The following is a 16,724-nucleotide window of genomic DNA, read 5'->3' as shown; positions in this document are numbered from 1 at the left end:
CGCCGTCGTCATCATCGTCTGCATCCTCGTCTTCGTCTTCCTCCTTCTCCTCCTCGTTCCGACGACGACGTTTCCTCTCCCTCAGCCGATGACGAAGGTCCGGAACCGCTCCTTCTGCCGCCTCTTCCTCTTCATCCTCCTCGCTTTCCTCATCAGCGGGATTTATTGTCCTTTTAAACCCTAACCTAACCTTAGACCTATCCTTAAAATTAACCTTAATCCTATCCTTAGACCTGGTCTTAATCCTACCCGTCCGGATCATACGACAACGAATTTCGGATTTTTTTTCGCGCTCGCGTTTGTGGTCCTCTTTCGCCCGTAGGACCGCTTCCGAAAATCGCGAAACGGCGGACCATTCCCGGGGTCCGCGGAAGAACCGTCATCCTTTCAACAACCTTTTTTTTTTTTTAATGAAAAACAATTTAACGATTTTAAAAAAAAAATCTTTTTTTTTTTTTGTATGTAACCATTCATTGATGATGGATTTGTTATGATTTTTTCCCCCTTTCTCCTTTTTAATTTTTTTTCTTATTTGCTACTACCATCTGTGAACATTATTCTCAACTAAATATACAGTTTGTTATAAATAAGTTACAAAAATAACCGGCAGAAAGCGCGGCAATGATGATTTTATAAAAACAATTTTTTGTCTATGGTCGATAAATAACTTGTGATCCGTTCCCAGAAAAATCATGTGACGTGTGCCTGACTTTCAAACGTAATAACCTGAAATAAGGCATTAAAGAATAATAACGTCATTCTTGTTAACTTGTGCAATCATTTCATAACTTTGCTCTAGGATTCAGGTTTCGTCCTTCGACTAACTAAAAAATCGTAGGTACAACATTCGATTATTACTTCGATATATAAAAATTAATTCATACGAATATTTTAATGGAAAAGGAATGATTATAATAAAATACATTTATTTTCGAAAATCGAGTTTATTGATCAACAAAAATCTGATAGTTTAACTACATTTGATAGCGAAACAAACAAATCAGCGTTTATGGGTGGACTAAAGCTAAAAGCGAGTCAATTAACCCGATTAACATATGCAAAACTTGAGAAGAAATTAATACTTGCTTGTACACATTCTTGACGGATTGATTTGATTTTATGACCTTTGTTTTTTATTACATGTGCTAACGAATTGATTTAAGTAATTTTTTACGTTAAATAAAACAATTCGGCATGACTAATCTCTTTCTCATTATTTGCCAGCTTTTTAAAACCATTAAAGGCTTAATCAACTTCTTCAATGGTTGGGCCTCCGGCTCCAGGTGCACCACCAGGCGCGGCACCACCCGCTCCGAAGCCACCTGGCATTCCACCTGGCATACCACCCGGCATACCTCCAGGCATTCCGGGCATTCCTCCAGCTGCTTGGTATAATTTGGTGATGATCGGATTGCAAATGCCTTCCAATTCCTTTTGCTTGTGTTCGTATTCTTCGGCTTCGGCAAGTTGATTAGCGTCGAGCCATTTGATGATGTCATTGCATTTGTCTTGAATGGTTTGCTTGTCGGAGTCCGAAATCTTGTCCTTGATTTTTTCATCTTCGATCGTGCTCTTCATATTGAAACAGTAAGATTCAAGAGCGTTCTTGGCTGAAATGGTGGCCTTTTGTTTTTCATCTTCTGCTTTGTATTTCTCGGCCTCATTGACCATTCTCTCGATTTCTTCTTTAGACAAACGACCCTTGTCGTTGGTAATGGTGATCTTGTTTTCTTTACCGGTCGTCTTTTCGCAGGCAGTAACGTTCAAAATACCGTTAGCGTCGATATCGAATGTTACTTCAACCTGTGGGACTCCTCGCGGAGCCGGTGGAATGCCTGTCAATTCGAATTTTCCAAGAAGATTATTGTCTTTTGTCATAGCTCTTTCTCCTTCGTAAACTTGAATAAGTACTCCGGGTTGGTTGTCGGAGTAAGTTGTGAATGTTTGAGTTTGTTTGGTTGGAATGGTTGTGTTTCTTTTGATGAGAGTTGTCATAACACCTCCGGCAGTTTCAATACCCAAAGACAATGGTGCAACGTCAAGAAGCAAAAGATCTTGAACCTGAAATCATAATAAAACAAATTATTAACTTATTGAATTTTAGCCCTAAAAAAAATAAAAAAAATAAAATAATAATAATAATATTGTTTCCTTACAAATGGCACACAAAAAGACGTTACATCTGATTATGCTTCCTAGAAGGAATTCTTTAATCTTTCCTTCCACCTGGCATTCGTTCATTAAAATTAATTAATGCGAACGTGGCGTTGGTAGAGGAAAGGGTTTAATACTTATTCGAGAAATTAAAATAATAGTCAATAATCAACTTACTTCTTCCGATTTATCACCATGCAAAATAGCAGCTTGAACAGCAGCTCCATAAGCAACGGCTTCATCTGGATTAATACTTTTGTTGAGTTCTTTGCCGTTGAAGAAGTCTTGAAGTAGTTTTTGGACTTTTGGAATTCTAGTTGATCCTTTAAATAATCAAGGTGAAAAATATTTAGCATGTAAAAGTACAATATAATATACGAGTTAAAAAAGAATTAAGATAATGAATGACACTCACCTCCGACAAGTACAATATCATGGATTTGAGCTTTGTCCATTTTAGCGTCTCGTAGAGATTTTTCAACAGGTTCCATGGTAGATCTGAAGAGATCAGCATTCAATTCTTCAAAACGAGCTCGGGTAATCGAAGTGTAGAAATCAACACCCTCAAACAACGAATCGATTTCAATGCTGGCTTGTGTGGATGAAGAAAGAGTTCTCTTAGCACGTTCGCAAGCAGTACGCAATCTTCTCAATGCTCTCTTGTTGGTTTGCAAATCTTTCTTGTATTTCCTCTTAAACTCTTGCACGAAATGATTGACCATTCTGTTGTCGAAATCTTCTCCTCCCAAATGTGTGTCTCCGGCAGTGGATTTTACTTCAAAAATACCATCTTCAATGGTCAAGATGGAAACATCAAAGGTACCGCCACCCAAATCAAAAATGAGGACGTTCCTTTCTCCCGTTCCAGCTGTTTTCTTGTCCAAACCGTAGGCTATGGCAGCAGCCGTGGGTTCGTTAATAATACGTAAAACATTTAAACCAGCGATGGCTCCGGAATCTTTGGTGGCTTGCCTTTGGGAATCATTAAAGTAAGCAGGAACAGTGATGACGGCGTTAGTAACGGTTTTTCCTAAATAAGCTTCAGCCGTTTCCTTCATTTTTGTGAGTACCATTGAACTGATTTCTTCTGGGAAAAAGGTCTTGTTTTCACCTTTGTATTGTACTTGAATCTTAGGTTTACCGCCATCATTGACCACTGTAAATGGCCAATGTTTGACATCACTTTGAACGGTAGCATCATCAAATCTTCTTCCGATCAATCTTTTGGCATCTGAAATGATTACAATCGAAAACATTTGATACAAGAACCCAAAATACAAGTGAAATCGAAAGGGAAAAAAAATTAACATAAAAAAAAAAAATTCACTCATTAGTACCAATCATCAAAATCATCAGTCTGGGGCGGTATAAATTAAAATCATTGTGATTTATATAAACCATCATTACTATATAAAATTATTATTGTGAAAATGAAAAAATGGGAGATGTGAATTTCTTTAAAAATCAAATATTTCCCCTTCCACAATTATGAAAATCTATTTTTATTTTTAAAAAAAAAAAAAAATCGAAGCAATCTTAATTTTACAGATAAACTAATTACTTTTTAATAAAATAACACAATCAAAAATTAAAAGTTGATAAAATAAAGGCTTACCAAAAATGGTGTTATTTGGATTCATTGCCACTTGATTTTTGGCAGCGTCTCCAATGAGACGTTCGGTTTCGGTAAAAGCAACATAAGATGGAGTTGTCCTATTTCCTTGATCGTTAGCAATGATTTCAACTTTACCATGTTGAAACACTCCAACACATGAATATGTTGTGCCAAGATCAATTCCTACTGCAGGTGCTTTAGCCATTATAATTTAGTAAATTTTAAGCTGAAAAAAAATAATCGACCTCATTGATTTTTTTGCGTTTCAATAATAATTAGCCATTAATTTGATAAAAATTTTTTTTTTTTTCTAAAAAAAAGCAGTTAATCTATTCAATCTAAATGAAAACTAAAATGTTCATAAAACATAAAGTCATTATTCCCCACCCAAGCAATGCTCATCGGCAATGCGGAGGAAAAAAAAAAAAAAAAAAGGCGGGCGACTAAAAACCCCACGAGGTCAACTTTTAAGAGCTATTTTATTTACTGCGTCAAAATTAAAATCAATTAATTTATAAAAAAAAAAAAAAGCTTGATTGCGCAACAGATATTAATTATTTATGACAGCGATCGATAAAAAATCAACTTTAGAAAAAGCTTCCACGGTAACAAATAATCCCCAATCAATTAGGTTACAAAAAAAAAAAAATGTATGACGCGCAAAAAAAATAATAAAAAAATAAAATTTCGTAATTTCTAATAATGTGAAACGTTTAATAACTTTTAAAAATCCAAAAGAATTATTTTTAATTAATATTAAATAATTTATGCTAAATGAAATAAAATAAAATAAAATCTTACCTTGTAATTAAGTAAAACGACAAAAGACTTAGAGAAATTTTTGTAGCGACTTCTCAATACGCCTTCTTCTTTTCAAATTACAGGAAACTACTCTGCAATTCCCTTTTAAATAAACAACATTCTAGAAAATTCTGTAAAAATTAACCAATCATATTTCTTATAACAAAATAACCTGCATAATGTTTTTTCTAACAAGGATTTTAATTGGTAGATATTATCTCAAAGTTAAAAAACAATAAGTTCTGTATAAAATGTATTGATAAATACCTTTATAACATTCAACTATCGGATATAATTCTGAAATGGCTCGAAAATAAGTCATCATCCGTTTCCGGTTTTTTGAACTGAAAAACATAACCTCAATGTTCTTTTAATTATACGTTAATAAGATGCTTGAAAAAAAAATAAAAAATTTATCCGTTGGAGAAAAACTTTCATCTTTGATACAAAGTAAACCGTCAGGTTTCGATTCTGACAGTGACAATGATTTAATAACAGTAGACAAATTAGCATCGAAATCTAATGACAGCGATTTCAGTGCAGATGAACTCGATGTCGCAAAATTTCGTAAATTAAATGACACACTATTAGACGAAAATGACTTAAAGTATAAAGGTAAAGGTGTTTCTAGAAAAAATTTGTACGATTTTGATAATGGGTCTAGTGACGACGAAGAGAACGAACCATCTGTAGAGGATGATGAATTTGGCAATAATGATGAAGAAGGTAGTGATAGTGATGTTGAGAGTGAAGATGAAGATGAAGAAGAAGATGAAGATGAGAACGAAAAAGAAGAGGAAGAAGAAGAATTTTCTCTCAGCAGCGATCAGGATGTAGATTCTAAACAAACAGAAAATGTTTCTCATCCTAAAAATCACCAATCTGATCAAATTAACCATAAGCAAATTTTTCTAAATGCTGAAAAAGACATTGAAAAAGGAGCGGCTATTAAGAATCAGTTACATTTGTGGGATTTTTTTTTAGATTGTCGTATGAAATTACAACCCAGTTTAGTCAACTCAAATCAATTGCCTACATATAAGAATATAGAAAAATTTAAAGAAAATCCCGAATTTGATGAATTAAGAAGAAAAACTTTTAAATCTTACAAGCATTTACTTAGATCTTTATTATCACTACAAGAAGTACTTTTGAATGATAATGAAGAATTTAATAATAGCTATTGCGATAAAGAAGTCAAATCTAAAAATGATGAAAGCACTAGTGAAATAGAAAGTAATTTAGAAAGTGATGAAGATACAGTTAACACATGCCAAAATAAAAACTTTGAAAAAAAAAATTCCTTCAAAAATAATTGTAAAAAATTAAAAGACTTTTCGAGTGAAATTAATAAAAGGCATAAACATTTTGAAACTTATAGAAATAACACAATTCAAAAATGGGATGATAAAACAAGATTAGGAAATTTAAGTAGTAAAAATTTTAGCGCTTTCGAACAATCAACATTAAAACAAATAGAACATGTATTATTAAATAAAGAAAGGCTCATCACAAGGACTCAAACTAAAAGATCTAGTTATCACATATTAGGTCAATTAGATGATGATGAACCTCAATTGAAAAAAATGGCTGTTGAAGAGAACAACAGTGATTATACATTGATAGGCAATGAAAGAAATAAAACAAAAATTAATAGAGAAATATTCGATGATGATGATTTTTATCATCAATTGCTTAGTGAATTAGTTAAAAGAAAAGCAAATAATTTAACTGATCCTGTACAACTTGGTAGGCAATGGATGCAATTGCAACAAATTCGTAGCAAAATGAAAAAAGTTGTCGATACGAAAGCTTCCAAGGGTAGAAAAGTTAGATTTGTGGTGCATCCGAAATTAGTCAATTTTATGATGCCTGTATATAATTCAGTTTTAAGTGAAGAATCAAGAGCTGAATTGATAACTTCTTTATTTGGAAAAAAAAATTAAATATATATTTTTTTATAAGTAAAAATTGATGATTCATGATTTTGTCTCTAATTCTTTAAAAATCAATTTGAATATTACATTACCTTCCTTTTTTTATTAGTTTCTGGTCATTCAAGAAACAGTTATTAGAAAATAAAATGTAGTTGTTAGTAGTTATTTTCCATCACAAATAACTAAATATTACACAAAAACTTTTAAATAAATTCATTTCTACTTATACCTCATAATTAAAAATTAGGTAAAAAAGTTGTTAAGTGGCAGCAGCTTAACTCTTTCATTTATGATCAATTATGAGCTCATAATTTTTAAAGTTAAATTTTAAACAAAAAATTTTACAGATTTTAAAAAAATAATGATAATACTGTTTCTTTATTATTTGAATCAATTTGAAAAAAGACTTTATTTCTTTAAAAAAAAAAAAACAAAAATATGCTTTTAAAATACTCATTTTATTTTAAATAACTTTTTAATTTTATAAATAAATATAAGTCATCACAATAAATACAGTATATATATATAGAGAAATTGTGATTAACTTGTGATTATAATTATGTATAAAAGAATCAATCAGTCTTCTTTTAATGAATGAGAAGGTGAAGGAGTTATTTGAATGTGTCTTGTCGTGTCATCACTAAATATGGCTGAAGCAAAACCTCGAAGTCTGTTATGAAAAAAGTGAAAGTTTAAAAAAGAAAAAAAGTAAAAATAACGGTATATAAAATAACATTAATTTACGCCTTCCTACCTTCTAAAAAGCTCTCTTCTTACGGTTGTTGTAAATTTATTTGTAAGGCACAATGTGGCCGCACCAGCAAATAAAACATTGTACATTAAAACTATTTTAAAATTACCCAGCCAAACTATTTTACCAAAATCTCCCATTAAATCAAAGTTTGTAATACCTTAATAATAATAATAATAACGGTAATAAAATTAATTAGTTTTCATTTGTCATTTAACAAAACTAATTTAAAATCATGTGATAAATTTTTTTTACCTAATATTCTTGATATTAGAGGAAGAGCCGAACTGAGAATGAGCAAAAGTGCACAATTGGCAATGGTATGAGATAATGGAGTATTGTTTAATTTTGGCTGAAATTTTTTTATAAATGGCAACGTGTAAAGCCCAACAGAGCTTGTGGCTTGCATATATAATATTAATACAATTTCAATAGCAGCTCCAAAAGGCCCCAATTTCGATAAGGAACTTATACCCAAGCTGAATTGCTGTAATTTGAAACGTATTATTATTATTATTATTATTAATAAAATAGAAATTTAAAATGAGTAATTATATTTGAATAACTTGACTTTTGTAATGTGAGATTTTTTAGAGTCATATAAAGAATTTAATACTCACTCTAGTGCTTAAAGGTAAAGCTTTGATTCCAATTAATAATTCTAAAGTGTTTTGCACAACAATTAGAACGGCGATTCCTGTCAATGCAAAAAGTAGGAGCATGCATCCAGGATAAACAAAATTCCTTTGTATTAATGAAGCTCTTCTTTGCACATCTGTTAATGTTTCACATGAAATACTTTTCTTAACAAAATAAAAAAAAGAAATGTTTTAAAAACATAATGTAAATTTCATACCCAGTAATTTTGTTTTTTTTTCAACTTTCGAAAGCATTAATTTCAGTCCCATTTGTAAAGCTCCATTTTGAAGTGAAAATAATTTTTTTTTTTTCGGAGTATTTTCTAAAATGTCATCTTCACCTGTAACACTTTCAAACATGGATGGAAATATTGGTGGAGGCGATATGTATGCTTTACCATTTTTTTGGACATTTTCCAGTCTGGAAATAAAATTCAAATATTATTATAATTGCCATAGTAACTCCTTCGGAGAATGAATTAACGATATTTATCATGGCTTAAATCACAACATTTCTAAATATAGTTTATAAATAAAACCAAAGTTATAAAAGTATAAAATAAAATAAAAAACTCAAATAAAACCTGTATTAAAAAAAATAAATTAGTAATTTGTAATTGAAATTAAAATAAGCCATTTTTTTAAAGTAAGTTTTTTTATATTATAGAAAAATGTAATCATTCTTACTTACCGTCTTCTGATACAGTCTTCTTCAAGTTTTGTCAAATTGTACTCTTCATTAATATCTCTCAGAAATTGAGGTTTAAATAAAAATTGTCCTACAACAGTAAAAAGCCTAACAAAACCCAATGGAGTGCATACTAAAAAAAAAAAATAATATACATATGAAAGATATAAAATCATGTTAAAAAAACAATAAAACAAAAACTTCATAGAAACTTACCCAACAACATCAACACTCCGACAAACGAAATACAGGAATACAAGAAAGGCAAATAATAAGTCCATAAATCTATAAATTTTAAACTTATATAAATAAAACTTTAATTGATTTGATTATTGCCAAGTATTTTATTGTTATTGTTGTTGTAAGATATGTAGGCTTATCAATCATAACAAAACTTGTTGTTTTTATTAAAATTAAACTTACTAAACAGTGTTTGCCTGCCTGAAATATCACCATCAATAAGAGCTGACATAATGTAAGTCATTCCTAAGACTAACACAGCTACTAAGCATAATACAGTAAATGTTTCATAGGCCCTAGCCCACAAACCCTTTTTGGAGCCTGGAAATCCTTCTGACTCCATAAACAAATATGCGAATGGAAGTAAAATAAATAATGATAAATTTGAAAAAAGAAAAACATGATTCCAAAGGCCTGAAATAAATTATAAAATGATATAAAAGTTTGACACTGAAAGAAAAAGGGTATAAAAATCCCTAAATTTTGATTCGAAATAAACACTATTGGAAGTTAAGAATACCTTGAATTAATGAGCTATTTAACCATTTAACATAGTAACTATTAGGATAAAGAAGTAAAACCTCATTACTGATAATTGAAATAGGGAGTAACAAGGCTGCACCTGTAGACACAGAAAAGGAAAATGAACACAACCAGAAGCTTATATTGTAAACGGCAACATCATCACTATCGGTTGAAGAACACTGCTCCCCTTCTTTTTTCCCTAATTGTCCCAAAATAGTAAAACTAATAATATACAGGACTATAAAAAGAATCAAAAATATCTGAAAAAGATATATATAAATATTTTATATGTTAAATTTAAACAGTTAAAAAATGATAAAATAAATGAGAACAAAAAATGAGATTAATTTTTTTTTTTTTTTAGGTCCGTCAAACATTAAACGTAAGCAATGTTTTTGGTAACCGAATTTTTGGGAGAAAAAATTTATTAATTTAAAATGAAGAAAATTAAAAAAAAGTTTCTAAAATAATTACATTTAAAATCAACTATTAAGTAAACAATTTAATGAACACAAAATACAAGTATGATTAGAAATAAGTAAATAATAATAATTTTCAGCGATTTTTCAATGATAAAAACTATTATTAGAAGCTTTCAAGTAAAATACTTACAACGTTTTCACGAACCGTATTGTGAAATAATTGTTCACGAATGTCTGTATCATTTTCCATCTTCACCTATACGTATGAATATGACAAATTTTATATAATTTAACGTACATTCTGTCAATTAAAAATAAACTCCAAAAAAAATTTTTGTTAATGACAACAAAACGCATTCATTGGTATTTAATATCATCAAAGGAAAGAAACGGAAAATTACGACAGTAGTGGCATCTACCGTTAATTTTTAAAACTATTATTCGTCATATTATCAATTTCAAAAAAAAAAAAAAACAGCAATCTTGTAAAATTACAACTTTTAATGCAACAAAAAAAAATTTATTAAGTAAAAATCCAAAAAAATTCCTCTCCTTTTAAATTAAAAACTATATTCTATTTAAAAAAAGGTATTTTAAAAACGTTCAAATATAAAAAAAAATTTTTTTTTATTTCAAATATTATAATTTTATTATTTAAAATTAATACATGTGTAAAAAAGATGTATAAAAATGTACTACATCCGTTTTTAAAAAAATTAATTATAAAAAAATATTCTTCTATTTTATTTAATTTATGGCAATTAATAGTTTCACAAAAAAAAAAAAATAAGAAAATGTACTAGTACAAAAGTAATAACTCTATTTAAGTTTTAAACTTAATTAATTTAAATAAATAAAGTACCATTGTCACAAATAATATTATTTAATTTATTTTGCATTATTATGCAAATCAAAAAAAAAAAAGATTTAAATCAATACTAAAGTACTTGTCCATATATTTAATAAATTGTGTGTGTTAAAAATTTGTGACCAATATTAAAATCAAATTTTTTTTAGTTTAACAAAACTTAAATTAACTAAATATTATAAAAATTTTAATAATGGTATTGATAACTTAATTTTTAATTACTTAAATACAACATAAATCTTGAAAACTATATATTGACTGTAAAAGTTTTTAAATTAGATTTAATTATTTGAACATAAACCAGTTAAAAATTTTATAAAACCTAAGTAAAATTTACAAAATTGGTTTATTAAAAAAAAAAAAACGCATTTAGGTTTCAAACATACTTGCTACTTCTCCAAAATTAATATGCCCCGAAGTTTTGGCATGGTCTTGAGCCTCCAATTGTCCTTTCATAATTATTTGACAATCTAAACATTTCAAATAAAACTTATTAACATCAGTATATTGTCTAGATGATTTCGCTTGTTGAGCCAATAATTTAGCTTCTTGAAAAACATTATCATCAGACATTGGAAATATGGTTTGTATATCACCTCCCTAAAAAAATAATGAAATTATCTTTAAACATTTTTATTAAAAATTTCTTACAATTCAAACTGACAATTTTTTATTGGTTATATTTTACTCGTGGTATAATTTAAATTTGTAATTTCAAACTTACCAAACTTGGTTCAAGGTACAGAGGATCATAATGCACTCCATCGAAAATTAAAAAAATTCTTTGATTATAATTTTTGTCTTCTCCGAATCGATTAATTATAGCATTCACTGTATCGACTACATCCATTTCTATACCATAATGGCCTGATAAAATCTAAAAGTAATTTTAAAAATACTTTTTGTTTAAATTGTAAGTACAATAATAAATAAATATGTTTATAAACAAGGATATAAAATTTACAGATAACTCTATTGCTCCTCCCCATGAATCTGGTTTCATTATCCATTCACAATATGCTTTCGGCGATTTACCCAAGATGGCTTCTGAATATGTTTCAGTGTCTTGAGCCACATAATCGGCAATAATTTTTCTCATGTACATACCACACATGGTGTCAACTTTTCCTTTAAAAACAAAATTTAAATGATTTGACAGTAATATCATAATAAACTTCCTTGGTAAATTTTTTTGATATCTTTTCATTAAATGAAGTGTAACCTTACCTGTAACTGTAAATCCAATGCTTGTAAAGAGGCAAGAATTGTCAGCAGGAACAACTTTTCTCATTAATATACCAGGGCAAGTTAATTGTTCTTCTAAAATATGAGCAGTTTTATCATCGTTAGATATTGGATATTCATTTTCCTTATTTTGAATATATTCTACTTTTTCCTCTACAATTAACGTGTCACCATTTTTTAAACCTATTGCATCCAGAGTTAGTGAACCATTAGTTAGATTAATTGGTTTAGGTGGAAACCCAGATAATATGTGTAAAGCATTACAAGATATTTTGCATCTTTGTGATAATTGCACTTTTAAATCATGAATTGTATTAAACTTTGATAATTCTTTAACCACTAATTGTCCCGTTTTTGTTTTTACTTTTAAATTTAAATTTGACATATCTCGAGTTTTTTTTGAATTTAACTCTTTTACAAATCAAACCACTGTTTTTCTTTTCGTTCCCCAGGTTGACAAAAAAATAATTTTATCAAAAATATTACAAAAGCCTAATAATACATTTTATTAATTTACAATGAGCATTCGGTTTTTCCTACAAAATTAAATAACATTATTATAAAACTATGGAAAATTATTTTGACAATGCACTACAATAAAACAGTACAAATTTTAACCACAAAGCGCTACAAACACTTTTATTAACAAACATTTCTTCTTATTGTTTATCAATAAGAAAAAAAAAAAATTTATTTCTATTAAAAAAAATATATATATATAAAATTTACTTTATTTATATTGTTTTTTAAGTCCAATGTTTTGTAATATTGTTATAAAGTTTGTTAGATTGTAATAAAAAAAATTTTGAAAAAATCTTTATAATTCATGGTTAATACCGTAATATAACATTTTAACGAGGAGAGTCATTGACACAATAAGTGGAGTTCATCGAAATTGTTTTTTTTTTTTTTTTTTTTTTTTTTTATACTTTTAAAGTACATTAAATGCTTTAACCTTTTTCAAAAGATTTGTATCTTTGATAAACCTTATAAGTAATTTAAAAATGCATTCTAGGAAAACTTTATAGGAGCATAAAATAAATAAAAAAAAAAAAAAGTGCACCATTGCTCAATTATTTGTTCTTTAATTTTTAAAAATATTTTGACTTTAATACTTATTTGACGTCAACGAAAAAAAAAAGAAAATAAATAAAAACATTTTAATTAGTACTAAACACTGTAAATATTAACTAGAATTACTCAGAAGTACAATTAAAAAAAGTCAACTAATTAAATACAAAAATAATTTAGTCAAAATCAAATATTGTATTTGTTACTTACTTTAAAATATAATTAAATGTATTAGATTGTTGATTTTAGTTAGTCCTTTAAATTAAAAACTTTACTTTATGGTGTTCAAAGGGCCACCATTTAAATATTCTTTTACATTTATGTATTTTACTCCACCGAATGTGTGAATAAGTGCAACTTCACTGATTTTCAATTTTGCAAAATACCATGAATGACCTGAAAAAATAAATAAATATTTATCAAAATAAAATTTAATTATTTTTGATATAAAGAAAATTAAGTAATCATACTAAGAGCAAACAATTAAGATTGCTTACCCTGAGGCCAGGCTGCCATCACTGGATGCCTTGAATATAAAGCATCTTTGGCAAATCTTGCTTCATCAGTTCCAAGTTTTACTCTTTTAATTTCACCAGATAAAGTAACTTTAGCACATCTTGGGTCTTGCGAATCCAAATCTTCATTTTTACAATAATCTGTTTGAGACAATGTTGCTAAGATAGCCACCCTGTTATTTTTCTGTAAATCATAATAATTTATAATTTAATTTTCCTAATAAAAAAAAAGAAATGTTTTTAGGGGTAATAAACTTTTTTACCTACCTCAAGGTCTTTAGCACAAATATCGAGTGAACTTAAGTAAAAGAATGGAATTCCAGAAGATTTATCGACTGGTCCATCGCTGGTTGCTTTTACACAAACAAAAGGTCCACCTTTAGTCGAATTTTTTGTTGATAATGTTGCCATTGCAGTCCAATCTGAAATTTTGTTAAAAATATACCAAAAATCATACAAATTTATTTTGTCATATATAAAAAATATACAAAAGATTGAAATTAATCATACACACCTACTGCGTGAACAATATAACGAGCCAAGAGAGTTGTATCATTAGTTGGAGGTTTTGATAAATCAATATTTTTTATATTATCGTAAAAATTTTTTTTAGATCTTTTAGTAAAAAATTCATTTTTATTCTGATAGTTTTCTTGATAATTTTCTTTGGTTTTTTCTTGCTCTCTAAATTTTTGGCTAATCAACTCGCTATTTTTTTCAATTTCTAAATTTTTTTCTATATAATTCACATCAGTATCGTAGGCCAATGACTTTATTTTATTTTTATCAAAATTTTCCCCTTTATAATATTTCTTTTGTTTTTTTATATTCTTATCAATTAAATCGGGGTTAAATTTTTTACCATACTTGTTGTGTTTTTCCACATACTCATCGCTGTCAATTTCGTTTAACTTATCCAAATGTTTTTTGTATACATGACGACCGTTTTGATGTTGATGACCATTCCAGGTTTTCTTATCTTTATCAAATTTTTCATTTTCTTCGGAATTAAAATTCTTATGCTTTTTCCATTCTTCCTCTTTATTATTAATATTATTCTTTTCTTTTATAAAACCTTCCTTTTTCAATAAATCAGATGTTTCCAATACTTTACCGTTACTATCACTGGCATTAGTTTGTAAAATACTGATTGCTATTATTAGCAAACATGTAAATTCCTTTAATAACATTTTGAAAACCTAAAAATTATAAAACAGATTATGAAGAAAAAACAAATTACCTTAAATTAAAACGTTAATTAACTTGTTTTTATTCAAAAAAATAAAAAAAAAAATGACTTCACTATTTTAAGTGACTTAGCAATTTTAATAAAAACCGATTTTTAAAAAAGTGACATTTATAAAAAAAAAATTTATTTTTAATTTAAAGAGGTTAATTATAATTTTTCATCATGAATTGCTTCTATTAATTATTTAAAAAATAAAAATAAAACTCCAATTTATTTTTTAAAAATTTAAGAAAACCAAAAAAAATATCAATAAATTACGCATTATTAAAATGATAATAATAAAAAAAAGAATTCAAAATGACAATTTTCAATTATTAATAAAAAAAAACGGTTTGTGATTTATTTAAAATTTCAAAAAAACGAAATTAATAATGAAATAAAATAATTATTAATTAATAAATTTAATTATTATTATAAATAATTAAATTAATAATTAAATTACCTTATTTAAGCCAACGTCGTGTACACAAGGGCGAGAGACGAATGTTTCCGAATTAAACGGTTACAACATTTTAATTTATAATTTTTTTATCGTAATCTACACAACAATTATCTAATAATGTATCAAAAAAAAAAAAAAAAAAAAAACATATTAGATGTAATCGTTATTTAAACTATACATTTAAGTTTTTTTTTTTTTTTTTCCTTTTATATAATAATTCATTCAATTAAAATAAATAAAAATTATACTTTAAACTAGACATTTTCTCCCGATGAATCATAATTGAAAAACCTTGACTCGTCTAACCGTGATTTAGCAAATAGTCAAGAATAAGTAAAAAAAAAAAAAACAATTTGTTGTTTATAATCAATAAATAATAAATAATAAAAAAAAACCCGATAATAATATTTTTAAGATTAAAATTATTATTATTTTATTATTTGATAATAAATTATTATTTTTAAATTACATATTAATTTTATACTGTTAACAATGATATGTATTCAAATTGTAAAAAACATGTCTACCATTTCATAAAAATTGTATTAATTAAAACTTTCATAAATATTTTTATATCAGTTACAATTGATTTTAATAAAATCCTTATTAATAAATAAATAAATAAAATGATCAATAATAACAAAAAAAAAAAAACAAAATTAAAAAAATTAGTTATACATGTGTATTTTTGTAAATAAAATAAATAAATAATTTTTTTTTTAATATAAAATATTTATAAAATAAAATACTGCATAGTTATTTCTATATAAAATTTATAAATATATATTTATAAATGTTAAAGCTTCCTTTGGTTTTGTTAAAAAAATTTAGTAAAAAAAAAAACTTAATTAATTAAAATAATAAAGCTGAACCGAATCCTCTGGAATCAGAATGTCCACTTATTTTATCTTCTATTTTTTCTATTGCGTTACAACTTTTGTAAGGAGGTGAAATATTTGTGATATTCATTAATGATTTTATTTTATTCAATGTAAAAGAATCAAAAAAAGGACTGTGCTCATCTAAAAACAAAAAAAAAAAATGATACATTAACATCAACATTAAATCAAATATGGCAAATGACAATATAAATTTTAACGGTAAAATGGCGGGAATGGGGGGAGAGGGAAATTAGTTTTTCTATTTTACCTTCTAATTCTAAACTTCTAGGCACTTTATTAACAAAAAATCTAGGAAATTCGACGCTTTCGGTAACGTTTCTATTAAAAAGTAATGCATTTGCCAACACTTGAGCAGCAATGATGGCATCTCCGGTACCTGAAATGAATTTTATTGTATTTTAAATAAAAAAATTTATTTCCATTGAAAATAACAATGTACGAAAAAAAAAAAAAATTCACCTGCAATCAATCGCCTTCCGCAAATTTCATCGTTTTCGACAGCAATGACGGGTGAGTAAAGGGAATAAGGTCTCCCCTCATTATTGACCCCACCGTTAAAAACTGCATTATTCAATAAAAATCCCCCTTCTGTCATTATTTGAGATCCGTACCAGGTGTTCAAACCCCTGAAACGTTTCAACGTTATTTTTATTTGTTTCCT

General features: G+C 27.4%; 5 protein-coding genes across 5 annotated transcripts in view; 1 reads left to right on the top strand and 4 right to left on the bottom strand.

Annotated features, from left to right (window-relative positions):
* Window positions 1–934: 934 nt before the first annotated feature.
* Window positions 935–3,974, bottom strand: Phum_PHUM018540 (Heat shock 70 kDa protein cognate, putative; the record flags this gene model as incomplete). The annotated part of the gene is made up of 4 exons (XM_002422799.1): window positions 935–2,061; window positions 2,332–2,477; window positions 2,570–3,385; window positions 3,770–3,974. The coding sequence occupies 4 exons, from the start codon at window positions 3,972–3,974 to the stop codon at window positions 1,246–1,248; spliced, it is 1,983 nt and encodes a 660-aa protein (XP_002422844.1). The 3' UTR covers window positions 935–1,245.
* A 985-nt stretch (window positions 3,975–4,959) lies between these two features.
* On the top strand, window positions 4,960–6,516 carry Phum_PHUM018530 (protein AATF, putative; the record flags this gene model as incomplete). Its single annotated transcript, XM_002422798.1, has 1 exon — window positions 4,960–6,516. The coding sequence occupies one exon, from the start codon at window positions 4,960–4,962 to the stop codon at window positions 6,514–6,516; it is 1,557 nt and encodes a 518-aa protein (XP_002422843.1).
* A 567-nt stretch (window positions 6,517–7,083) lies between these two features.
* Window positions 7,084–10,021, bottom strand: Phum_PHUM018520 (lipocalin-1 interacting membrane receptor, putative; the record flags this gene model as incomplete). The annotated part of the gene is made up of 9 exons (XM_002422797.1): window positions 7,084–7,177; window positions 7,262–7,418; window positions 7,514–7,745; window positions 7,879–8,033; window positions 8,115–8,317; window positions 8,588–8,717; window positions 9,008–9,238; window positions 9,345–9,609; window positions 9,962–10,021. 9 exons carry the CDS (start codon window positions 10,019–10,021, stop codon window positions 7,084–7,086), a joined length of 1,527 nt encoding a protein of 508 aa, XP_002422842.1.
* A 987-nt stretch (window positions 10,022–11,008) lies between these two features.
* Phum_PHUM018510 (uncharacterized protein) lies at window positions 11,009–12,269 on the bottom strand (the record flags this gene model as incomplete). Its single annotated transcript, XM_002422796.1, has 4 exons — window positions 11,009–11,235; window positions 11,360–11,516; window positions 11,604–11,767; window positions 11,867–12,269. The coding sequence occupies 4 exons, from the start codon at window positions 12,267–12,269 to the stop codon at window positions 11,009–11,011; spliced, it is 951 nt and encodes a 316-aa protein (XP_002422841.1).
* Window positions 12,270–13,226: 957 nt separating this feature from the next.
* The window catches only part of Phum_PHUM018400 (uncharacterized protein), a gene marked incomplete at both ends in the record, with an annotated part of 4,575 nt that continues 1,077 nt past the window's right edge, over window positions 13,227–16,724 (bottom strand). The window contains 8 exons of the mRNA XM_002422795.1: window positions 13,227–13,351; window positions 13,453–13,654; window positions 13,738–13,892; window positions 13,985–14,269; window positions 14,333–14,623; window positions 16,034–16,183; window positions 16,311–16,439; window positions 16,523–16,651. Of these exons, the coding sequence (XP_002422840.1) occupies window positions 13,227–13,351; window positions 13,453–13,654; window positions 13,738–13,892; window positions 13,985–14,269; window positions 14,333–14,623; window positions 16,034–16,183; window positions 16,311–16,439; window positions 16,523–16,651 (1,466 nt within the window). The remainder of the gene's footprint in view (window positions 13,352–13,452; window positions 13,655–13,737; window positions 13,893–13,984; window positions 14,270–14,332; window positions 14,624–16,033; window positions 16,184–16,310; window positions 16,440–16,522; window positions 16,652–16,724) is intronic.

Source organism: Pediculus humanus, genomic scaffold (assembly GCF_000006295.1).
Source record: "Pediculus humanus corporis 1103172107372 genomic scaffold, whole genome shotgun sequence".
Classification (NCBI taxonomy): Eukaryota; Metazoa; Arthropoda; class Insecta; order Psocodea; family Pediculidae; genus Pediculus; species Pediculus humanus.
This window is presented reverse-complemented; position numbering and strand designations above follow the sequence as displayed.